Source organism: Pinus tabuliformis, chromosome Q (assembly GCF_031772625.1).
Source record: "Pinus tabuliformis cultivar Carrire ecotype Pingquan chromosome Q, CPIR1, whole genome shotgun sequence".
Lineage (NCBI taxonomy): Eukaryota > Viridiplantae > Streptophyta > Pinopsida > Pinales > Pinaceae > Pinus > Pinus tabuliformis.
This window is the reverse complement of record NC_142296.1, coordinates 263439040-263465682: the sequence shown is the minus strand read 5'-3', so window position 1 is coordinate 263465682 and position 26643 is coordinate 263439040. Positions and strand designations below refer to the sequence as shown.

At 43.7% G+C, this 26643-nt stretch overlaps 1 protein-coding gene across 1 annotated transcript in view; it reads right to left on the bottom strand.

Moving 5' to 3' along the window:
• Positions 1-26643, bottom strand: part of LOC149219186 (uncharacterized) — a 33916-nt gene that overhangs the window by 2225 nt on the left and 5048 nt on the right. Inside the window, exons 4-6 of the mRNA XM_089386733.1 lie at positions 1127-1273; positions 828-881; positions 535-605 (exon numbers count right to left, since the gene is read on the bottom strand). Coding sequence (XP_089242859.1) covers positions 535-605; positions 828-881; positions 1127-1273 — 272 coding nt within the window. The remainder of the gene's footprint in view (positions 1-534; positions 606-827; positions 882-1126; positions 1274-26643) is intronic.

Genomic DNA, 26643 nt, shown 5'->3' with positions numbered 1-26643 from the left:
CGACTTTGTATGGAAAAAGAACAGAGAGATTAATATAAACATTCGGTGCACATATATTCCTATCGTGTCCTCAATGATTGTGTAATTTCACTAGTAAATTATTATACAAATACTGTTGAATGTACTGCTACAGGTTCTGGACCCAGAGGAGAAGATAAACCAGTTGGACGACAAGTAACAGCACGAGTCCATATAACCAGACAATAAAAGAAAGACCTCGTAACAGGTATGTGGAAAATACAACGCAAGTCTTAACTATTCATCATTAAATTCATATGAATACATAATACAGTCGGCCAAAATTTCCATATATGTTTACATACTGTCCGAAATAGAAGACTGGACTAAATCCACAGTCGTAAGACATTAACTCCAACAGCAAACAAGAAACCAACTTCCCGTATGACCCAGAATCACAACCCACGTCGTGCCCAACGACTAAAGAAGAGTTAAGTACAGACAAAGAGCAGCCTAAGGCCAGCAAACCAAGTTCAGCAACAAAGTCGAAACACCCCTATAAACAAGCTACCAAACAACAGAGAAACTACCCGTGTTTGCCCGAACAGCCGAGAGCTCAAACACCGGAACCCTCGAAACGGTCTCACCTGCAAGAGAATGAACAGGAGTGGTTAGACCCAAGCAACAGCATCAACTGAGTTAAGAAGAAATTGAAGGAAACGAGAAAACGAAAGGGAACGGCACCATACCTGTTCGGTGAGCCATAGCCTCCATTCAACCCCGAGAAGACCCCTGCTCACGAAGGAGCCAAGACATCAGGTACAGGTAAAGGAGGGTTGCAAAAATTCCGGCATAAAACAAAAACTTACCAAATGAGTTTGCAGAGACCCCAACTGAGGACGCCGCCATCGGATTGCCAAAGACTGTGAAAAAAGTTGAACCAGTGTTGGAATAAATAGCAAACATTACATAACTGTCGTATAGCTTAAACCCTCACTAGAAGCAAGCAACAACACACAGAGGCGGAAGCTATTAACAAAGTAATTGTAACCACTCGCAGGATACAAATAGCACACACAGAGACGGGGACCCTTGAAAGAAAAACAAAACCCCAAATCACAATAGTAATTGACATGCAAGCCGAGGAATAGTGCCATGCAGAACTTACCAAAGTATTCACAAAGCGCCGGAAGAGCAGAGGCATACCAGGCCAGGAACCAACGACCGAATTCGAAAGGGGAACCAAGAGCCACAACCAGCAAACCGTGCAGACAAGTCGCAGGAATCCACATCCAAAACAAACAAACCATCGAAGCTGCAGAGCTCACAGAGCAAAAGACCAGGCGAAAGAACGAGAATGAAATAAGCGCGAAGGAGTAAAAACCCCAAACCTGGGCGGATTCGTGGGATCCCAAGGAGGGACAGGTGTTCAACGGGTAAGCCATTAAGGTACAGACCCTCATAAAACAAAATTAATACGGCGCCGATTGCAAATCAACCAACATAAATATCAAAAAATCCAAAACATTATTATATTCATTACGGTCGCATAACACCTCAGCACATCGGAGCGGGACCACGTGGTCTAGCCCCATCAAGTGGCATCAGAGCAGCATTTTAAGGAAACAGGGGAAGATGGAAGTACAAAGACGAGGACGAGGAAGAGGTGCACGCAGAGTAGCAGACGAGGGCTTGAGAGAACAGTTGAGAATCCTTACTGCTCGCTTGGAAGCAGTAGAGGCAGGTAGGTGAAGGGACCCGGAACTTGGGGATGATAGTGAAGACGAGGCAACAACTGTTACAGACGGGTCAGAGGAAGAAGCCCCGGAGTTAAGACTGTTGAGATCAGTACTGTTAGCCAGCAGCAAACCCAAACCTGAGATCCCTAACTATGATGGCAGTCTGTCCGCCGATGTTTTGCTGGATTGGGTGAGTGAGTTAGACAAGTATTTTGAAAATGAGGAGATCAGTGAGGACAAAAGAGTTAGATTTGCTGCGACTAAGTTAAAAGGACACGCTGCCCTATGGTGGGATAGTGTCCAAGCGGACAGAAGACGGATGAACAAGTTGCCGATAAGAAAGTGGCCAAGGATGGTGGCAAAATTGAAGGGCAGGTTTTTGCCTAAAGACTACCAGGTTGAACTTTATCGACGAGTACAGAATTTAAGGCAGAAAGGTATGACTGTAAAGGAGTACACCGAGGAATTTTATCGAGTAAATTTACGTGCTGGTTATACGGATGATACTCCAGAAAAAACAGCGAGGTACGTAAATGGCTTGAGGTTGGAAATATTGGACGAGATCAGTATTCTCTCTCCCCGAAATATTGAAGAAGCCTTTCAGAGTGCTGTAAAGGCTGAAGAGAAAATTAACAGGAAACAGAACAACAGGAGAGGGAGAGGAAATGGCAGAGGACGAGGACAGTCCTACGGCAGAGGGAGAACTGCCACTAACAACGAAGAAGGCAGCAGTTCCAGGGCTTCAGGGACAACAGAGAAGGGAGATAGCACTAGAGGAGGTCAGCCATATCAGCGAGGAAGAGCAAATGGTCGCGAAAGAGGGAATAATGTCTAGTGCTACAAGTGCCATAAGTGGGGGCACAGATCCTTCGAATGCCCAGACGCTGAGCACGCTAGCCAGAGGGGAGCATTTGTTGCGCAGCCTGAGGAAGCTGAAGCACAACCCCGGGAGATAGAAAACATGGCAGAAATAGGGGAAGCTTTAATTTTGAACAAAGTTCTGTTGAAGCCAGCCAAGGAGATGGCTGAACAGACCCAGCGAAAGGCGCTGTTTCGAACAGTTTGCAAATCACATGGGAAGTGTTGTAAATTGATTATAGACAGCGGGAGTACAGACAATTTGGTTGCCACCGAAATGGTGGAAAAGCTGGGACTGAAGCGGCTTAAACACCCCACACCTTACAAGGTGTCGTGGCTACAGAAAGGCCACCAGCTACTAGTTGATGAACAGTGCGAGGTTGAATTTCACATTGGCAAATATCAAGACACGGTGGTCTGCGATATTATGCCAATGGACGTGTGCCATATACTGCTAGGGAGACCGTGGCAGTATGATCGGAAGGTGACGCACGATGGACGGACGAATTGTTATAAATTTGTGAAAGATGGGGTCAAACATACGCTTGTACCCATCAAAGAGGAGGATGCAGCAGAATCAAGTGGAACAAAGGCACTGTTAATTGGAGGAAAACAGTTTGTGAAGCAGATTGAGGAAAATGAGGTCAATTATGCGATTGTAAGGAGGACAAAACCGATGTTGCTAAACACAGAAAAATCAGAACTGCCTGTAGAAATTCAGGAGCTGTTAAAAGAATTTCAAGACATTGTAGTTGACGATCTACCAGATAAGTTGCCTCCCAAGAGGAGTATTAGCCATCATATTGATTTTATACCTGGAGCAAGCTTGCCAAACAAGGCAGCGTATAGGATGAGTCCGAAAGACAATGAAGAAATTCGTAAACAAGTGCAGGAGTTGCTGGATAAGGGACTGATCAGAGAAAGTTTGAGCCCTTGTGCAGTACCAACAATACTTGCACCTAAGAAGGGTGGAGAATGGCGAATGTGTACAGATTCACAGGCTATTAATAAAATCACTATTCGATATAGATTTCCCTTACCCAGGATGGACGACATGATGGATTGTCTTAGCGGAGCAGCTTATTTTACAAAGATTGATCTGAAGAGTGGTTATCATCAGATCAGGATTAGGGAAGGAGATGAGTGGAAAACAACTTTCAAGACTAATGAAGGGTTGTATGAATGGCTGGTCATGCCATTTGGATTGAGCAACGCTCCTAGTACCTTTATGAGATTGATGAATGAGATGTTAAAGGAATTTATTGGCAAGTTCGTGATAGTTTATCTTGATGATATCTTAATTTTCAGCAGAACGAAAAGAGAGCATCTTCAACATGTTCGAAGGGTGTTAGAGAAGTTACAGCAGAACAAACTGCTGATAAACTTAAAGAAATGCACTTTCCTGCAGAAGGAGCTGGTCTATCTGGGGTTTGTAGTTACAGAAAATGGATTGAAAATGGACCCCGAGAAGATTGCAGCAATTATAAATTGGCCATCACCGAAGAGCTTATTTGAGGTACGTAGTTTCCACGGACTGGCAAGTTTTTATCGAAAATTTATTAGAAATTTCAGTGAAATCTACGCACCAATGTTAGAGACCATCAAAAAGGCCAGTCAGCCTTTTTGCTTGACCAAGATGGTAGAAGACAGTTTTCAGCTTTTGAAGCGGAAGATCATGGAGAGGCCAATCTTGAGGCTGTCCGATTTCAATAAACTTTTTCAAGTTCGGTATGACGCAAGTGGAATAGCTATTGGCACTGTGCTCAGTCAGGAAGACAGACCAGTGGCATTTTTTAGTGAAAAACTAAACGAGAGCCGGCAGAAATATTCCTCGTATGACAAGGAATTTTATGCAGTGGTCCAAGCTTTAAAACATTGGAGGCACTACCTACTGGGCAATGAGTTCGTCTTATTTTCTGATAATTCGGCATTACAATATGTAATGCAGCAGCACAAGTTAAACCATAAGCACGCCAAATGGGTAGAATACTTGCAGAGTTTCACTTTCGTGTTAAAACACATAAGTGGGCAAGCCAACAAAGTGGCGGATGCCTTGAGCAGAAGAGCCTTGCTCTTACAAGAGAGTAGCATACAGGTGCTGGGATTCGAACATTTGAAAGATTTGTACCAAACTGACACAGATTTCAAGGAAGCTTTTGAAGCCTGCCAAAATCCCGTATTAAGGAATGCAAGCCCATGGTTGGACTATAATTTACAGGAAGGATTATTGTTCAGAGGTGGGCAGTTATGTATCCCGGACTGTTCAATGAGGGAGAATATTGTACGGGAGAAGCATAGTGGTGGATTAGCGGGACATTTTGGCATCAACAAAACTTTGGAGCAACTCGGACATTTTTATTATTGGCCTAAAATGAGCAGGGATGTACAGAGATATGTAAACAGGTGTAAAGTCTGCCAACTGTCGAAAGGACACAGTCAAAATACTGGACTTTACACACCACTACCTGTTCCAAGCAGGCCATGGGACTCAGTCAGCATTGACTTTGTCCTAGGACTGCCTAGAACACAGCGGGGATATGATTCAGTAATGGTGGTGGTAGACAGATTTTCGAAAATGGCTCATTTTATTCCTTGCCGGAAAACTAGTGATGCCACGTATGTGGCACACCTATTTTTCACGGAAGTTGTTAGACTACATGGCCTACCGAGATCTATCATTTCAGACAGGGATGTAAAATTCACAGGACATTTTTGGCGCACCCTGTGGAAAAAGTTGGGCACGCAACTGAATTTCAGCTCTGCGTATCATCCGCAGACTGATGGACAAACGGAAGTGGTGAACAGGAGCTTGGGGAATTTATTACGAAGTTTAACTGGAGAAAATTCACGATTATGGGATCGAGCTCTCGCCCAGGCAGAATTCGCTTATAACGATTCGCCCAATCGTAGCACCGGACACAGCCCATTTCAGATTTTGTATGGCATGCATCCTCGGGGAATACATGAACTGCGAGATTTGGGAAAGTTGGAATGGAGAAGCGCGGATGGGGAAGACTTTGCTGAAGCAATGAGCGAACTTCATGAAAAAGTCAAAGTAAGGTTGCAGGACAGCGTACAGAAATACAAGCAGCAAGCAGATTCAAAGCGAAGAGAGGTGCATTTTAATGTTGGAGATGAGGTCCTTGCGCACCTGCACCGGGAACGGTTTCCTAAGGGCACGTATAATAAGCTAAAATATAAGAAAATTGGTCCATGCAAGATCTTACGTAAATTTTCAGCCAACGCTTACGAGATTCAGCTGCCACCTGACATAGGCATATCACCTATTTTCAATGTGGTAGATCTGTTCCCATATTGTTGGATAGGTAAATCCCCTCTGCGGACAGAGGTGATCCCACTAGCCTAAAACAAAACTAGCCACAATCAATTCACGCTGCTACGCAAGTTCCTAGTTGTACATCAAAGGTGAATTAAGAAGACCAACCTGGAGTCCAACGCTAATGTCGAAGCAGAGTTGAGATTCCCGCTCCCTTGCTCCAGCAGGTCACAATCCTTGCGATCCTCGCGAACGGACACCTGCACATGCAAAGGAAGAAACATATACAAGCATAAAATCCACCAAAGTACAACTATATTTCAGTCAGAAAGGAAATAAATCAAACATCATTATAGTAGACAATGAGATTGGAACCATAACAGCAGTCGTTCATTAATGAATAATAGACGGGAAAAGTTACAACCAAGGTTCTGACGTTGAACCTCTCCTCTGGCTGGGCGAGCAGCTATGTGTGTCTTGCAATACACCTCCTCTCCGGCAGCATAACCTCTCTATGCTTCACTATCACTCACGACTGTTGTGGGGAAAAATGCCTATTTAGGACGATCCTATCCACCTAAGGTGTGACAGCGCCTTAGCAACAAACAAATACAGCTATCATGACTTCTTCCTTTATGAAATATGAAAGAGAGGAGATCGGCAGACTTACCGTTGTCTTGCGTTTGTCCCTCGAACTAGATCCTCTTCTCTTTGTGTATCCACAGCTACTTGCCTCCTCGCTTGATCAAGAGAACAGCTACTTGAATCCCATGAGATCACAAGAGAACAGCTACCTGTGACAAGAGAACAGCTACTTGCGACAAGAGAAGAACACAATACAAAGGCAAATATACATATTCATAAATGATTCAGGATTAGAAGTAAATCAAATATACTAATGCAATCATACAAAATACACCAGCATATAGGAAAGAATCAAGATAGCTTTATTGAAAGTAACAGGATTCAGGAAGAGATACAACCCATAGGGTTCCAACCCAGCATCTCCTTCCCAGCAGAATGGAATTCCTTCTTCAGCTCCTTTCAAAGCATAACACACCCAATGTTTCTAGCCACAAACCAACAGCAATTCTTTGCAAATACCAAATTCCAGCCTCCCTTGACCTCATGGAGAGAGATCTATATATAGGGATATTGGAGAGAGGATGAGTCAGCTTGAGACTGGTCTGAGACTGACTAGTGTCCTCTCCCACTTCAGTTCTTGAGTCCACTTGGAGGTTCTTGCTTCCACTTGGAGATTTGGAACCTCTTACTCATCACCAGTCGAATTCCCTGATCCAAGTGTCATTTTAGAAGCTTCCTGGGCATTGACACCTTGAGGAATGACTCTGCCACTTGTCCAAACTCGCTCAGCGCAGGTAGCCTTCTTTGCAGTTGACATTCAACGCAGGTAGACAATGGAGCAGTTGACATTCAGCGCAGATGCTCAGTGGAGCAGTTGACATGATCCAGAATTGCCTTGTTTTGAGTGTTTTCAGGTGGAGAACTTTTGTGAATTGCTGTGGTTACTTGGCCTTGTTCCTCTAGGGGTAGGAACAACATGTTTAGGGACTTTGGATCCCTTAGTTTATGGACATTTCATGCTCAATGATGCAAGGCACAAAAATGTCTATAACAGTTGCCCCCTAAAGTATGAGGCCGTTTATCGGGTGAAATGCTTTATCCAGGAGGGTCCGAAGTTCATCCATCTGCTGGGAGGAGACCTGTAATAAAATACAATACAATACATTATGATTCATACTGCTTTCATGATCTAGCTGAGGCGGGCATTCCCATGCTCAGCTTTATAAATTCATTTTTGTACATAGAACAGACGATCGTCTGATGGTAGACTGATAATTTTGGTGAAAATTATCATCCTTTGAGTAGGATGATCATCTGCTGTAATGATGTACATTTCAAATGTCTTTATTTTTTCCTGAATATATATCGCAGCCCGGATGGATGAAACTAGATCCGGGGTCTTCAAACGCGTTCGATCTTCACTCTAAGTACAAGTCGATCCATGTGAGAATTGCGCTGAAGTCGAACATGGAAGGACATCGCTTGATTGCCGGTCAGTGATGTAAACCGTTAACAAGCGCGAGAGGAATCACCGATAATGATAATGACCCTCAAGGTACTGCAGTACAATTCACGTGGTGTGAATAAAGGACTTGGTGTCGAACACCACGCAAAATCTTCTGGTCGAAGGTCATTGATGTATACCTGTCGCCGGAAGTGAGAAACTTGCCATTGAGGCATGCAAGCTTCAAAGTACTGAAGGGGTTGTTCCTAGATCAACTCCTTGGATAATGAGCTGATGTCGACAAGGAGCGATCCGTCAAAGGAGGGCATTAATGAATCCCACATCAGTGACACGGAACGGAGCTAATGATTTTAATAAAGGTGAAAACAATCTGTGACATATGATTCAGGGTGGCGGTAATGAATGGATGAAGGATAATGTATGGCAGTGGATGGGACCCGGTTGACTCTTTCTGAATGACTTCTCTTGAACATATGGCGACACTGATGCGATGGATTGGTAGCATTACCCCAAATATGGATGGTATGGCAAGACCATGGTGATGTGACCGGTGAATGAAACAACCCAACCCGATTGTGGTACGGAGGAAAAGTGTCATGTTCAAGAGCGACCTGCTACCATAAAAGTTTTCTTGATTTTTCCCAATTTTTCCCCAGTCATTGCTGACCAGTACCTCTTTATTTTTGTCAAGCTTGAGGAGGATAACATATGCTTGTTCTATAACCTGCCCTTCGGGCAAGCCCATCGCTATGTTTTAACGAGCTTAGCGATAGTGAAACTCGTTCTCGTCTAAAGACAAGTTTGTCGCTATTTAATAATTTTAACGAGTCTAAGGACAAGGATAACTCGGTCCTTTTCATTTTTAGAGAGTCTGAAAAGGTACATAAAGTTAACTCCAAAATTCCTTTTTCGTCATCTAATCCCTTAAGTTCGAAAAAGTATAAAACAATACATAAGGGATGAGTTTTCGATATCTTTAACGAGCCGAACAAAACACGCGCTCGATCTTTTTGTGCAATAATCCCTCAGGTCCAAAAAGTAAAATCTAGAGTAGGGATAGCTCTTCCGGTCACTTTAACGAGCTGGAAGGCCAAAACTCGACTATCTTTTCATATTTTACAAGTCAATTGAAAAGAGCTTAAAGAAGACTCGTCTTTTGAGGAACGAGTGATAAACAGGGATAGCAACTGATTCGCGGTACAGGTTGGAATTTTCCAATCACGGCAGTGTCACAAGGATGGCTAGGTGAAATCACTCTTCGCAGCTGTTCCTCAAAATGGGTAAACAATCATATGGAGGTGAACGATCGGCCAAATGAAAGTGGAGGTGGCAGGTGCAAACACGACCAAGGCTTTTATGGCTGATAAATTTACGATCACAGCGGTTATTTACCGGGGTAGGTTCATTTTTTAGATAAAAATGAGCTTAAACTCTGGAGGAAACATTGCTCACTGCTTATATTTATTTTTTAACGAGCATGAAGACTGCGTTAAAACTGCTCGGATCTTGCGTTTATTTTTTAACGAGCATGAACTTTATGCTAAAACTGCTCGATTACCCAGTCATAAGATAAGAGTGTCTCATGAAAGATCCCATTTTTTATAGAGCTTGCGCCTTACCAAAGCTATGCTCACTCTCCTTTCTTTATGCAAGTTCGGAAACGGCTAATCCTACGAGTTTAAAGGGTTAGACCTACAGGTTTAAAGGGAGGACCTAAAAATTTAAAAAATAAATAGTCGCCCCTTGCTTGCACTCCAAAAGTTTGCATGCCCCCAGGTATAAAACAGAGTTTCAAGGTTACCTCTACTTACCCTCCGCCAAAACATTTGTTTTAATCGAGAGAGGCTTACCTCTTTCAGGTTACCCAAAGATTGTCTCGTTACTATTTCAAACAAGACACTTCCTCGGCAATGTCTACCGAAATAGACAAGGGTGAATGACCTTTGTCAAACACGTAACTTTGACAAAAGAATCTTATTCTAGAACAACCCCTCTTCCATCCACGGACGGGGTACAGACTAGTCATATTCTCCCTCGGAAACCTACCCTATACCCAAAGTTTCCCTGCCGAAGCAGGCCAGGATGCATGCCCCCTGGGTTCCGATCATATCCTCCTGGATTACTCGCGCTCATCAGGAGGACGGACCGTGGGTTGAGACACTTCTTGCATGAATAGACCATTTAGGGATGGTACATGACTATTTGCGATGCGTGATCCGGGAAACGAAAGTTGGTCCTCGAGCTTGACCATTCTTCCTTCATGCGGAAAACACCTTACTCTAAAGAGTGAGGAGACTACAACTCCCATGCAATATATATAGTCTCGTCCAAGGAGTAGGTTATAATCCAAGGGTCCTTGAACGACCATCACGTTCATTTGAACGGTCTTCCCTTTCAATGTTATAGGCACATTTGGGAGGATCCCTAAAGGTCGACTGGTTCCTTTATCAAAACCTGATAGATTTCTCATCTCAGGTAAAAGCGCTGGCGAACCAAGCGCTTTCCAAGAAATAGAGGAAAGGATACTCACAGATGCACCCTCATCAATGATAGTGCCAGCCATTACCATTCTGTATATTTGACAAATAATTCTGAATGGTACACTGGCTGGCAACCGGGGTCTGCCTAGTTGGTTCCAATCAAAGGACACAACCAGGTTGCTTGGTGGTGGGACCGAATACACGGCCGGATAGCGCTCTGATGAACTTCCTTCCTGCGACAAAGGAATGGTGGCATTGCCCCCTTGATCATCAGAGTCAGTGCTGATGAAGAGAACTTGGACGGTGTCGTCTGTATTCTCCTCTGTGATGGTGTCATTCAAAGATGGAGCCTCTGAAGGCAAAACCGGGTCAACTGTCGTATCAACCTTTTGACTTTTGTCAGGCATGGATCCAGACGGTTCTTCTTCAATGACAGGTGCTTCGGCTGACCATCTAAGTGGATCAGCCGGATTCTCAACTAGTGAGGGACTTGGCAGGAGTCTTTGATATCCAGGAGGAAGATTCGCTCGTAAAATCGGGCGATCTTCCAGGACTCTTTTTGCCTCATCTAAGAAGGGACAATGGTGGATGGCGTGATCGCCTTCACACAGTTTGCAGGGAAATTTAACTTTTCCATTCTGTCCTGGAGCTTCACTCCCACTAGTTGACGGTGAGCAGTCGACATGGCTATCAGAGGTCGATGCTCCCGAATTGTGCAAACGGGGGGACCAGTCTCTTAGTATCCGTGGGATACAGGGACAATCTCTATGGAAGTGGTCTCCCCTGCATATGACTCATGGCGATTTAGGCCTTACGAGTGCGGTGTGTAGATTTTTGTTAGATGACACTTGTTTGCCCCCAGTCGCCTTAGGCTCCTTCTTCTTCTTTTCTTTCTTCTTCTTCTCCTTCTTCTCCTTAGGAACCCGATTTTTCGATCGACCAGTTCCGTCAAGCGAAGAGGAAGGAGGGGAGGAAGATGAAGTGGAAGGATGGGAGGCAACTCTTGTCTGATCTAACTGTTGACTCGACTGTTCAGGAGTGGTGGTATTCTGAACGACATTGGTCGAAAAGAGCCAAACTGGTAGGCCAATTGTCAGTCCTGGAAGCGACAATGTGGCCATGTGGGGCGCACCAACATCTCCCCAAGAGGAGAAGGGACTAGGATTTCCACCCAAGGGAACTCCTTGGTTGGTGTGCTCCATCTTTTCAACCTAAAGATCAACGCAGGAATTAAAGGGTGATTGTTCCGTTTAAAATAAATTATTGACGACGCTTTTAGACACAACTTGCTTTTTCAGTTTTAAAGAGTCGAGAAAAAGCTAAAGATGACTCTAGTCTCCTTCGATGTTTTAACGAGCCCGAAGTGACAAATGCTCGGATGGACTTTTTCTGTTATAGAGTCTGAAAAAGGCCAAAAGAAACTGCTCTGGAGATCTAGGCAGAGGGTGTGCCAAACTTTTCGCAAAACCACAGAATACTTTTTACGGTACGGGTGGTCGATCTTCGTGAATGCCGTGTTCACTGCATTGCGATCAGTAGGGCGGTCGACACGGCTTCCTAAGGATAAAAGATATATGCCTATAGGGGTCTCCCAATATATACGCGACGGTACGTGGGAGCACAATCCGTATTAGCGCCACCAACTCTCAGGAGGAATCACCCACCTTCTTCAAGATCGACAGTCACTATGTTTAACGATGCCAGAACACGTCTCTAGCCTAGAACTCTATGTTGTGCGTTATGTTACAAAGCGTTGTTAGATTCATTCAGTTTATTTTAGGTTGATCTTTTTAAAGTTTGCCTTTCAAGGTTCACCACGAGATGTATGATACAAATTCCTAAATGCAGTCTAAGATGATAAGCAAGCTTTATTATCTTTCAACTTTGAAAATCCTAGCTACTAAGGGAAAAGAGAGCGACTATCTTTTCTCAAAGAGTAATCGGCACACTCTAATGCACTTTCCCTAAATCCAACATGCAAACTATCAAATGCAAAATGCACAATGCAGGTGTTTGTTTTCACTTTCTTAGTATAAATGCCTACAAAGAAAGCTTTTTGCACAACTTTGAATTTGCTTTTGCAATGATAAAAAATAAACAAGTTCACTTTCTTCGAAATCAACAAGGGTAGAAGAGATTACAATCACTTTGCGATTTTCGAAATAAAGACTTGTTTTGATACTTTGAAAGAGACAAATTCAAACCAATAAGCAAAAGTAAAACTATAATCAATCTGAACAACCAGCCAATGAACTCTCTTCTAAGATCACTCTCTATCAGATCTGAATCAAAGGCTACAGAAAGACTACTTTACTTATGCAAAGGAAGACTGTAAATGACGCCACAAACACATAAAAACATTCACAATATTTTTGTACAAAAATTGGGGCGGAATTCAAGCAAAGAAAAGGGTTATCAGACTAGTACCTACTTGGTTAAAGGCTGAGAAAACAGAGATCAAAACAGGGCAAAAAGGACAAAGAACCCCAGCTACACAAGGCCACACTGGTTCAGCACAGGTCCAACACTGTCAGTTTGACATTCAGCGCAGGTAGCCCCTTCAGGACCTGCGTTGAAATGCAGACTGCCTTCACAGTGCCTGCGCTGAAGAGAGAAACTCTCGTTTCCCTCGGTTTCTGGGTCACAAAATGCTCAAAAATCAACTGTTTCAGGCCAAATCAGAAACATAAGCAAGGTATAAACAGAGGGATGCTTTGATAGGGTACTAAAGACTATCACAAGGATCAATCAAATCATTTGTGGATCTAGTTTAGATCATAGACAAGTCCAACACACTGGATCAAAGCAGCAACTTTTACTTTGCATCCGGGAAAGATGCAGTTAAGTAGTAGCTGTCAAGTCTATGAAGTAAACAAATGACGGAAATAAAAATGAAATGAATAAACAAGCTCTTCCCCAGTGGAGTCGGCAATTTGTTGTGGGGAAAAATGCCTATTTAGGACGATCCTATCCACCTAAGGTGTGACAGCGCCTTAGCAACAAACGAATACAGCTATCATGACTTCTTCCTTTATGAAATATGAAAGAGAGGAGATCGGAAGACTTACCGTTGTCTTGCGGTTGTCCCTCGAACTAGATCCTCTTCTCTTTGTGTATCCACAACTACTTGCCTCCTCGCTTGATCAAGAGAACAGCTACTTGAATCCCACGAGATCACAAGAGAACAGCTACCTGTGACAAGAGAACAGCTACTTGCGACAAGAGAAGAACACAATACAAAGGCAAATATACATATTCATAAATGATTCAGGATTAGAAGTAAATCAAATATACTAATGCAATCATACAAAATACACCAGCATATAGGAAAGAATCAAGATAGCTTTATTGAAAGTAACAGGATTCAAGAAGAGATACAACCCATAGGGCTCCAACCCAGCATCTCCTTCCCAGCAGAATGGAATTCCTTCTTCAGCTCCTTTCAAAGCATAACACACCCAATGTTTCTAGCCACAAACCAACAGCAATTGTTTGCAAATACCAAATTCCAGCCTCCCTTGACCTCATGGAGAGAGATCTATATATAGGGATATTGGAGAGAGGATGAGTCAGCTTAAGACTGGTTTGAGACTGACTAGTGTCCTCTCCCACTTCAGTTCTTGAGTCCACTTGGAGGTTCTTGCTTCCACTTGGAGATTTGGAACCTCTTACTCATCACCAGTCGAATTCCCTGATCCAAGTGTCATTTTGGAAGCTTCCTGGGCATTGACAGCTTGAGGAATGACTCTGCCACTTGTCCAAACTCGCTCAGCACAGGTAGCCTTCTTTTCAATTGACATTCAACACAGGTAGACAGTGGAGAAGTTGACATTGAGCGCAGATGCTCAGTGGAGCAGTTGACATGATCCAGAATTGCCTTGTTTTGAGTGTTTTTAGGTGGAGAACTTTTGTGAATTGCTGTGGTTACTTGGCCTTGTTCCTCTAGGGGTAGGAACAACATGTTTAGGGACTTTGGATCCCTTAGTTTATGGACATTTCATGCTCAATGATGCAAGGCACAAAAATGTCTATAACAACGACAAGCATAATCACAACTAGCATTACTCAAAAACTAGCTTGTCTAATGCATGAGGACAAACATTTATAGATGGAGAAGGGAGGAAGATTCAATGAACCAGGACACCCATTATGGATTGGCATTATCTCTGAAAGGATAGATGTCAAGGATAGATGATGACTCTCGACCTCTATCCGATGGATTTTACCCTCAAAAGACTTCGTGATCTGAAGGGAAAAAACATATGGGCGCGCGTTTGTCAAAAATCATTACCAAACTGGGTTGGCGCGGGTGTTGTTCTGTGACAGAGCGCCAATGGTCGCACCCCCTTTTGAGGATCTCAGTGATTGGCGCAGGTAGGACACTGTGGACCTGCGCCAATGGAAAAAGAGCACTTTTCAGGGATAATTTGCAGAAGGTGTCTTCAGGGAACATGAAGTACATACTCAGGGGAACATAATGCAAGTGTTTTTGGGTTATGTCACTGCTCACAGGTCCCGAAATGCATCCTCCAATGTACGGGAACGGGGCGATAGGGACGGTGACCAATGGTGACAAATTACTGTGTAACAGATGCCCCCTAAAGCATGAGGCCCGAGAGGGAGAGAGGGGTGAAATGCTTTACAAGAACATATATAACTGCTGCCGAGGATCTGCATTGAGAGATACGAATGATAGTTCAATTACATGATGTACGTGGTATGGTCGCAGCCATCCATAAGAGAGTACATAAATAATCTAGATCCATAGTATGGACGCAGCCATCTGGTTAGGATCAATGAATAGACTCAGGCATGGTCGCAGCCATCCAGTGAATGAGTCATGTATCAAGAATCACGCCTGGATTACAACAGACACAATCCAGGGTCTTGCGCTCCATCTCGACCTGAACAAGAGTACAAGTTCAAGCATGCGAATATTTGAGCTGAAGTCGAACATGCATGAACATCGTCTGATTACCAGTCAATAGTGGAAACTGTTAGCAGATGCGAGAGGTACCACCAATAATGACAATGGCCCTCAAGGTACTATAGGTACAATCTACGGCGTGCAAATTAATGAGCTGGCGTCGAACACCCGTAGAATCATTCGATCGGAGGCCAATGATGAAAACCTCACGTCGAACATGAAGAACCTGCCATTGAGGCATGTAAGCTCCAAGGCACCGGAAGGGAGTCTCTAGATCAGCTTCCTGGATAATGAGCTGAAGTCGACAGCAAGTGACCTTGATCGAAGGTAGGCCATAATGTTTCCCACATCATCGACACGAGACAGAGAGATAATGTTGTGAATCAAGATCATGTGAACTACCAGATGGAGGTTGTTTCTTTTCAGAGGTCAACTTCTCTTGAACATATCGACGACACGACGTGGAATTGGCAGTATTTGACATCAATGGATCAGAGGTCATGATGATGAGGAAATGAGCAGATGAGAGGTCAAATAGGATTACCCAAATCCATGGAGGCCAATGAAAAATGAGATGAGATATCCCCACCCAGACACGAAAGCAGACAAGTGCCATGTTCAAGAGCGACATACTGCCGACACGACAATAATTATGGTTCCAAAATTTTCTTTTTCCCCACCATTTCTGGTGAGTACCCCGATTATTTTTAACAAGCTTGATGGGGATAGCATATGCTTGTGGTGTGTCATTTCGACAAAATCCGATGTCATCAGGTTTTAACGAGTCTGACAAAGGAAGAACTCGGCGTCTTTTCATGTTTAGAGAGTTTGAAAAGACAGCAGAAAAGGAAACTCCAGGGGTGTCCTTTTTCGTAAAGTTGTGTCTCTCGAGCCCGAAAAAGTATAAAACAATGCTCGAAAGAACCGCCCGACCATTACGATCGAGGAGTACTTTTCATAAATAGTGATTTCGACCTGAAAAAGTAAAAAAGCGGTCAAAATCACGTCGTTTCGTGACCATTAACGAGTTTGAAACGACAAAACCCGGTAATCTTTTTATGTTTTAACGGTCGACAAAAAGAACTTAAAACGACCACCCCTTATTAACGTTTAACGAGTCAAGAGGAGTAACTCGGCAATCTTTTCCTCTTTAAACGGTCAGAAAAAGAGTTGAAAGTAGACCTCCATTTTATCCTTTTTAACGAGTCAAAAGGGAAAAAATACTCGGCAATCTTTTCATATTTTACGAGTCAGAAAAGAGCTTAAAGGAGACTCGTCCTAGAGGAACGAGTGGTATAACGGGTAGCAACTGGTTCCGGTAATGGTGGAACTGCTCAAAACATATAATGGTCAAGAGGCTGGCTAATAAAACCACTCATCGCTGCGGTTCCTTAGGAAAGGATAAACAACCAAGTGAAAGCATATGATCAGCCAAAGAGATGGTGGTGATGGAATGAAACAACCAAGGCTCATCTAACAGAATTTAGCAGATAAAAGGCAATCACGAGATGTAAATCAGGTATGGGTTCATTTTTACATAAGCTTGAACCATGGAGAACTCTGCTTAGATTCGGTTTCATGTTTACACAAGCTTGAAACGAAAAAATATGCTTGTTATAAGTTCGCATGCCCCCAACATAATGACGCAAATCGAGGTACATGCCCCCCAAGCTTCATTGCATTCAACGAGGTGGATGGAATGAAGGTTCACTCTCGAGATCTAGGAAAGACTCGACTCGTATTTTACGAGATCTTAATCAAAAGACTCGATTTGGAAAGGGAGTTGTTTCATTTTTTAATGAGGTTGACGTAGTAAAAGAACTATCGTCATAACCCTTGTTCCATTTTTTAACGAGGCCGTCACAAATCAAAACTATCCTCGGACACCTAGTTTCATTTTTTAAGGAGCTTGACACAAGAAAACGAACTTTGCTCCGACCAGTACCAGTTTCATTTTTTTTTTTTAAGGAGCTTTACACAGGAAAGGAACTATGCTCCCTCTCGACTTCATCATAATGAATGGGAAGCGGAGGCTTCCAAGGGTGCCACTCCGGAAGGAAGGCCAACATCTTGGAAATCAGGGCCCAATGCCGCCAGGACACTATGCACGACAGCGGCATCGTTGGTTACAGGCATGGGATAGGTGGCCACGTAGTTGACCTGCGGTGGGGCAGATGCAACTGGTGGATGAAAACCAGGAGGGGATGACGACTGCGCAGGGGGGACCCGTGGACGAACGAATGATAATTGATCGATAGTCACAATTCTTCCATCGTGTGGAAAGCAAACCACACGGAAAAGTGAAGAAATAAGGGCCCCCATGGCATAAACATAGTCACGACCAAGGAGAAGATTGAAATCTAAAGCACCTTGGGTAACCGATACGTCTATATAGACGGTCTTGCCTCCCAAAGTAATAGGGAACTTTGGAAGGATCCCTAATGGTTGGCTAGCTCCTCCGTCAAAAGTCGTCAGATTCGATGCTACTGGCACAAGATGTGGGGAACCCAAAGCTTGCCAAGTAGTGGCAGACATAAGACTAACAGATGCACCCTCATCCAAAGCAGTGCCAGGTATTGCCTTGTCATAGGCGTGTACCGTGACCCAGAAAGGCACATGGGATGGGAGGCGGAAGGTAGTCAAACGTCTCCAGTCGAAAGAAACGACTGAACTACTTGGTGGGGGAATCGTATGATTGCCCCCCTGCTCTAAAGGGATCGAAGCAGGACTCTCGGGAGCAGTTGGGATAGGAGAGTCATTTCCGTACTCATGAGAATCTGAGGAGATGAGAAGAACATGGGAATGATGCTCTTCCGAAACAGAGTGGTCGACGGGTGGTGAACTCGAGTCGTCACTCTTTCCGATCAATGGTTGGTCTGGAACAGGCTTGGCAGAGCCAGGTTCAGGAAGAGGAGGCTGGACAAGAGAAGAATCTTGGTCGATCTCTTTGTCAGCAGGGCAACGATCTGCGACTGCAGAGAGACGTTGATAACCAGTGGGAAGTTGGGTTGAGGGAGCTGTAAGACTTTCCAATACAATAGAGGCTCTATCCATGAATGGACAAAGGTGAAGGGGATGATTGCCTTCACAAAGTCTACAAGGGATTCGAATCTTCCCTTTTCCCTTACCATTTCCAGGTGATAAGGTAACATCGCCATGATCTCCAGAGGACGATGCAGGGCGGTCCGGATCGTGAGACCATACTTCTAAAACCCTGGGAATGCCAGGACAATCGTGGAGAAGATGGTCTTCCTTGCACAACTTACAAGGAAATTTGACCTTCCGCGGAGGAGCACAAGGTGGCTCGACTTGAGTTATACTTTTAACCTCTCGTTTAGGAGTCTTCTTCTTCTTCGTCTTCTTCTTCTTCTTCTTAGCCACCTGGTTACTTGAATCCAGACTTTCGCCAGGCGAAGTAGAAGATGAGGACGCAGCAATAGGCGAAGAAGTGGAGAGGTCCACCTTGGAATCAACATGATGTTGTTCGGGTGGAGGAGAGGGTGGAACAGGAGTCATCACACTCGGGACCACCGAGGTTGAAAACAACCATACGGGCAAACCGATGGTTAACCCAGGCAAAGACAAAGTTGCTATATACTGAGCACCAACATTTCCAAAAGAAGGAAATGGACTAGGGTTTCCATCTGGGGGAACACCTTGGCCGGTGGACTCAGGGAAGGATGCCATTGAACTAGAAAGAACCCTACTCAAGCTAACGCAAGCAAGATCTAACCGGGTAGTATGTTATCGTGGCAAATAAATTTTAAGACAATGAACTTGACCTTTTCATATTTTAAGAGTCGAGAAAAGGACAAAAAGATGACTCTAGTCTCCTTCGAATATTTAATGAGCACGAAGTGACAAGAAGCTCACTGGCACCTTTTCTTTTAGAGAGTCCGAAAAGGATCAAAAGTGACTGCTCTGGAGAACTAGGCAAGAGGTTTACCAAACAATCCGTAAAACTGCTTATACACCTTGGCAATCAGATGAAAACCAAGGACTTCCCATACGGCAGTCAATCTTCCCGAATGCTGTGTTCAGTGCATTACGGCTTGTAAGGCGGCAGACTCGGCTTCCTATGGATAAAAGGTTTTAATCCTATAGGGGTCTCCCAATGTATACGCGACGGTACGTGGGAGCACAATCCGTACTGGCACCTATCGTTTCACCGTGGAGGAATCACCCAACCACTCGACGGTAAGCTACCAGGTTTAAAGACGCCAGAACACGTCTCTAACCTAGACCTCTAGAATGTTTGCGTTAGGTTCCAATGCGTTGTTATGTTCATTCAGTTTATTTTAAAGTTTATCTTCAATTATGTTTCAGTTTTTTGGTCCTACTGTATGTGATCTCTCAAAACTTCCTAAATGCAAACTACATGCCAAAATTATGTCATTTCATTCAATGAATTCTATCTACAGGAGGGTTGAGATCTTTACACAAACGAAATGATCACTCAGCAAACAACAAAGATCCTAATGCAGCTAATAACAAGAAATGAAAATTTTTTCTTTTTCTTTTTAAAAGCAACAAATAACAATAAATGCTAACTAATATGATGCAAAAGATCTTTTGTTTTTCTTTCTTTTAAGATGGCATGATGCATTTAAACAAATCTTAAGAGATATTCACAAGTATAAACAAACCAAGTTCACTCAATGAAATAGAACCAATTCTGAAACACCAAGATGAACTATCCAAGCAAGGAGAAACACAAAGACTTTTAATGAACCATGTGATCTAAGTTCAAATGAAGTCAAATAAAATCCAACAAGCTAGAAGTGAACTGCTCGAAGCACAGAATAACAAGCTTTAACAACCACTAGATATGTGCAAAAAACAACCAAAAGGTTGACTGGAAAATCAAAGAACCGGCACTTCCCACAGAAGGCTCGACATGCAAAGTCACTAGATGTTCTAGGGCTGGAATACAAAGTCGATAGAAATAAGCAAACAACTGAAGGATAAATGCACAACCAGTCAAACAGAGTTTCAACACACTCCCAGAAGCTGCAAAAGATATAAAAAGACAAAAATACGAGTTGAAAGAGCTTCCAACAAACACACAGGCAAAATTCACAGGGGTGGCGCGACTGTTAGCCTGCAACTTGCGCTACCAAAAGATTGGCGCAGGTTGTTGTTGGGAAACATGCGCCAACTGGCACGACTGTCAGAGTAAAAAACGCGCCAACAAAGCTTGCCGGCTTAAAAAATAAATAACACGACCCCAGGTCGGGCCGACAGCATTCAGATGGATCAAACAGTAAATAACAATCTCAAAACCGACCCAGAAAGCTCATTCACTCAAGCAAGCAAGAGAAAATTAACATGCAAGACAAACTCCAAATAGCTTCTCCCCAGTGGAGTCGCCAAATTGTTGGATAGGTAAATCCCCTCTGCGGACAGAGGTGATCCCACTAGCCTAAAACAGAACTAGCCACAATCAATTCACGCTGCTACGCAAGTTCCTAGTTGTACATCAAAGGTGAATTAAGAAGACCAACCTGGAGTCCAACGCTAATGTCGAAGCAGAGTTGAGATTCCCACTCCCTTGCTCCAGCAGGTCACAATCCTTGCGATCCTCGCGAACGGACACCTGCACATGCAAAGGAAGAAACAGATACAAGCATAAAATCCACCAAAGTACAACTATATTTCAGTCAGAAAGGAAATAAATCAAACATCATTATAGTAGACAATGAGATTGGAACCATAACAACAGTCGTTCATTAATGAATAATAGACGGGAAAAGTTACAACCAAGGTTCTGACGTTGAACCTTTCCTCTGGATGGGCGAGCAGCTATGTGTGTCTTGCAATACACCTCCTCTCCGGCAGCATAACCTCTCTATGCTTCACTATCACTCACGACAAGCATAATCACAACTAGCATTACTCAAAACTAGCTTGTCTAATGCATGAGGACAGACATTTATAGATGGAGAAGGGAGGAAGATTCAATGAACCAGGACACCCATTGTGGATTGGCATTATCTCTGAAAGGATAGATGTCAAGGATAGATGATGACTCTCGACCTCTATCCGATGGATTTTACCCTCAAAAGACTTCGTGATCTGAAGGGAAAAAACATATGGGCGCGCGTTTGTCAAAAATCATTACCAAACTAGGTTGGCGCGGGTGTTGTTCTGTGACAGAGCGCCAATGGTCGCACCCCCTTTTGAGGATCTCAGTGATTGGCGCAGGTAGGACACTGTGGACCTGCGCCAATGGAAAAAGAGCACTTTTCAGGGATAATTTGCAGAAGGTGTCTTCAGGGAACATGAAGTACATACTCAGGGGAACATAATGCAAGTGTTTTTGGGTTATGTCACTGCTCACAGGTCCCGGAATGCGTCCTCCAATGTACGGGAACGGGGCGATAGGGATGGTGACCAATGGTGAAAAATTACTGTGTAACACATATAATGCCCAGGCAGAGGATGATAGTGTGGTATGGCCAGAACGGGACACCCAACTTGGAGAAAATTCTTGGAAGAAACAATTGCCTTCGGCCCAGTTGTTATAGACATTTTTGTGCCTTGCAGCTATAAGCATGAAATGTCCATAATCTAAGGGATCCAAAGTCCCTAAACATGTTGTTCCTACCCCTAGAGGAACAAGGCTAACAAACCACAGCAATTCACAGAAGTTCTCCACAAGAAACTGCTCAAAAACAAGTCAATTCAGGATCAATTCAGTGGCTCCACTAGCTGTCTGCGCTGAAATGCAAAGTCAACACTGGCTACCTGCACTGCAACGCAGGTAGAAGCACTACCAGGGTGCGCTGAGCGGGAATTGACAAATGGCAAGTTCATTCCAAGAGGTGTCAAGACCCAGGAAGCTTCCAGAATCTTCCTCAATGACACTTGCCTCAGTGAATTCGACTAGTGATGAGTAAGAGGTTCCTAATCTCCAAGTGGAAGCAAGAACCTCCAAGTGGAATCAAGAACTGACAGAGGGAGAGGACACTAGTCAAATCTCAAGCTGACTCATCCTCTCTCCAAACATCTATATATGGATCTCTCCTCCATGAGATCTGGGGGCTAGAATTTTGTTATTGCAAAGAATTGCTGTTGGTTTGAGATTGGAATCATTGGGTGCTTAATGCTTTGAGGGAAGGTGAAGATAGGAATTTCATTTGCTGGGAAGGAGATGCTGGATTGGAGCCCTCTAGGTTGTATCTCTTCCTGAACCTTGTTATTCATCAATAAAGCTATCTTGGTTTCTCCTATATACTGGTGTATCTTTGATGTATGATTGCATTAGTATGTTTAGTTTATTTCTAATCCTCAACTAGTTATGAATATGAATCTATGTCTTTGTGTAGTGTTCTCTTCTTGTGATCTTGCAGAAACCTCTTGAAGCTGGGCAAGCGAGAAGGCAAGTAGTTGGGAACTCCCAAAGAGAAGAGGAACCGGATCAAGGGACAAACGGAAGACACCGTTTAGTCCATCCATCTCTCTTCATTCTTAATTCATAAAGGAAGAATACTAGAATAGGTGTTTCTGTTTGTTGCTAAGGCACTGTCACACCTTAGGTGGATAGGATCGTCCTACATGGGCATTTTTCCCCACAACAAATTGGTGACTCCGTTGGGGAGATCTGTTTAGTCATTTTATTTGTGTCTCTATCATTGTTTGTTTCATAGACTCAACAGCAACAATCGAACTGCATCTGCTATTCTCAGATGCAAAGTAGACAGCTGCTGCTTTGATCCAATCACTGGATTTGTCTATGATCTGAACAATGGACTCACAAATGATTTGATGATCCTTTGTGATAGATCTTAGTCCTCCCTCAAAGCATCCCTTTGATTGTACCTTGCTTGTTGCTTTGATTTGGCCTGAAAATGTAGATTAAATAGCAAACTGTGACCCAGAACCCAGTGAGAAACTCTCGTTTCTCCTTCAGCGCAGACCCTGTGAAGAGGTTCTGCATTTCAACGCAGGTCCCGTGAAGGCTACCTGCGCTGAATGTCAAAACCCCTGTGTTGAGGGTGCGCTGATCCAGTTAGGCCTTGTGCAGCTGGGGTTCTCTGCTCTGTTTTGCCTTGTTTTGATCTCTGATTTTTGCAGCCTGTAACCAGCATAGGTACCTGTCTGATAACTCCTTTTCTCTGCTTAAATTCCGCCTCCTTTTGTACAAAAATACTGTGAATGTTTTTATGTGTTTGTGGCGTCATTTACAGTTTTCCTTTGCAAGAGTGAAATAGTCATCCTGTAGCCCTTGATTCAGATCTGTTGATTGTGATCATAGGAGAGAGTTCATTGGCTGTTTATAGTTGATTATACATTTACTTTTGCTTTTGGTTTGAGTTTATTTTTTTTTTAAGTGTCAAAACAAGTATTCATTTCGGAAATCGTTAAGTGTTGTAATCTCTTCTACCCTCTCTGATTTCGAAAAATTAAACTTGTTTTTATTTGTCATTTAAAAGCAAATTCAAAGTTGTACAAAAAAGCTTTCTTTGTAGGCATCAATACTAAGAAAGCGGAAAACAAACACCTGCATTGTGCATTTGCATCTTGATAGTTTGCATGTTTGATTTAGGAAAAGTGCATTAGAGTGTGCTGATTGCTCTTTGAGAAAAGATGGTGTCTTTCTTTTCCCTTTGTAGCTAGCATTTTCATAGTTGAAAAGATATAAAGAGCTTGCTTATCATCTTTAGACTGCATTTAGGAATTGTATCATACATCTCGTGGTGAACCTCAAAAGGCAAACTTCTAAAAAGATCAACCTAAAATAAATTGAATGAACTTAACAACGCTTTGCAACATAACACACAACATAGAGGTCTAGGCTAGAGACGTGTTCCGGCGTCGTAAAGCCTGGTGACTGTCGATCTCGTTGATGGTGGGTGATTCCTCCTGAGGGACGATAGCGCCAGTACGGATTGTGCTCCCACGTACCGTTGCGTATATATTGGGAGACCCCTATAGGCATAAAACCTTTATCCTTAGGAAGCCGTGTCGGCCGCCCTACTGATTGCAATGCACTGAACACAGCATTCAGGAAGATCGACCGCCCGTACCTTAAAAAGTATTCTGCGGTTTTGCGAAAAGTTTGGCACACCCTCTACCTAGAACTCCAGAGCAGTTCCTTTTGGCCTTTTTCAGACTCTATAACGGAAAAAGTCCATCCGAGCATTTGTCACTTCGGGCTCGTTAAAACATCGAAGGACACTAGAGTCATCTTTAGCTTTTTCTCGACTCTTTAAAATTGAAAAAGCAAGTTGTGTCTAAAGCGTCGTTAAAATTTATTTTAAACGGAACAATCACCCCTTCTTCCTGCGTTGATCTTTAGGTTGAGAAAATGGAGCACACCAACCAAGGAATTCCCCTTGGTGGAAATCCTAGTCCCTTCTCCTCTTGGGGAGATGTTGGCGCGCCCCATATGGCCACATTGTCGCTTCCAGGACTGACAATTGGCTTGCCGGTCTGGCTCTTCTCAACCAATGTCGTTCAGAACACCACTATTCCTGAATAGTCGAATCAACAGTTAGACCAGACCAGAGTTACCCACCAGCCTTCTACTTCATCTAATTCTTCCTCTCCTCCTTCCTCTTCGCTTGACGGAACTGGTAAAATAAAAAACCAAGTTCCTAAGGAGAAGAAGGAAAAGAAGAAGAAAAAGAAGAAGAAGAAGGAGCCAAAAGCGACTGGGGGAAAACAAGTGTCGTCTAACAAAAATCCACACACAGCACTGACTAGGCCTAAATCTCCATGTGTCATATGCAAGGGAGACCACTTCCACAGAGATTGTCCCTGCATCCCTCGGATACTAAGGGACTGGTCTCCCCGTTTGCACAATTCGGTGGCGTCAACCTCTGATAGCCATGTTGACAGCACACCGTCAACTAGTGAAAGTGAAGCCACGGGACAGAGAAGGAAAGTTAGATTTCCTTGCAAACTGTGTGAAGGCGACCATGCCATCCACCGTTGTCCCTTCTTAGATGAGGCTAAAAGAGTTTTGGAAGATTGCCCGGTTTTACCAGTGCAACTTCCTCCTGGATATCAAAAACTCCTGCCAAGTCCTTCACCAGTTGAGAACCCGGCTGGCTCACTCAGGTGGTCAGCCGAAGCACCTATCATTGAGGATGAACCGTCTGAATCCATACCTGACGAAAATCGAAAGGTTAAGGCAGCAGTTGACCCGGTTTTGCCTTCAGAGGCTCTATCTTCAAATGATACCATCACAGAGGAGAATAAAGACGACACCGTCCAAATTCTCTTCATTAACACAGACTCCGACGAACAAGGGGGAAATTTGCCCATTCCTTTATCGCAGGAAGGAACTTCGTCAGAGTCATACCTGGCCATCTATTCGGTCCCACCACCAAGCAACCTAGTTGTCTCGTTCGACTGGAACCAACTAGGCAGACCCAGTTTGCCAGCAAGCATACCATTCAGAATTATCGTTCAAATATATAGAATGGTAATGGCTGGCACCATCATTGATGAGGGGGCATCTGTGAGTATCCTTTCCTCTATTTCTTGGAAAGCGCTTGGTTCGCCAGTGCTTTTGCCTGAAATGAGAAATCTGACAGGCTTTGATAAAGGAACCAGTCGACCTTTAGGGATCCTCCCCAATGTACCTATCACATTGAAAGGGAAGACCGTTCAAATGAACGTGATGGTCATTCAAGGACCCTTGGATTATAACCTACTCCTTGGACGAGACTATATATATTGCATGGGAGCCATCGTCTCCTCACTCTTTAGAATAATGTGTTTTCCGCACGAAGGAAGAGTGGTCAAGCTCGTGGACTAGCTTTCATTTCCCAGATCACGCATCGCAAATAGTCGTATACCATCCCAAAATGGTCTCTTCACGCAAGAAATGTCTCAACCCACGGTCCGTCCTCCCGATGAGCGCGAGTGATTCGGAAAGATATGACTGGAACCCAGGGGGCATGCGTCCTGGTCTGCTTCGGCAGGAAAACTTTGGGTATAGGGTAGGTTTCCGCGGGAGAATATGACTAGTCTGTGCCCCGCCCATGCTGGAAGAGGGTTATTCTAGAATAAGATTCTTTTGTCAAAGTTATGTGAGTTGACAGACGGAGTCTCTCACCTTTGTCTATCTTGGTAGATATCGCCGAAGAAGTGTTTTGTTTGAAAGATTAATAGAACAATCTTTGGGTAACCTGAGAGAGGTAGGCCTCTCCCGGTAAAACAAATTTTTTATTGGACTAAGAAGGGGTAACCTTGAAATCGTACTTTATGCCTGGGGGCATGCAAACCTTTTGGAGTGCAAGCAAGGGGCGGCTATTTATTTTTTTAAATTTTTAGGACCTCTAACCCTTTAAACTCGTAGGATTAGTCGTTTCCAAACTTGCATAACGAAAGGATCCGGAGCA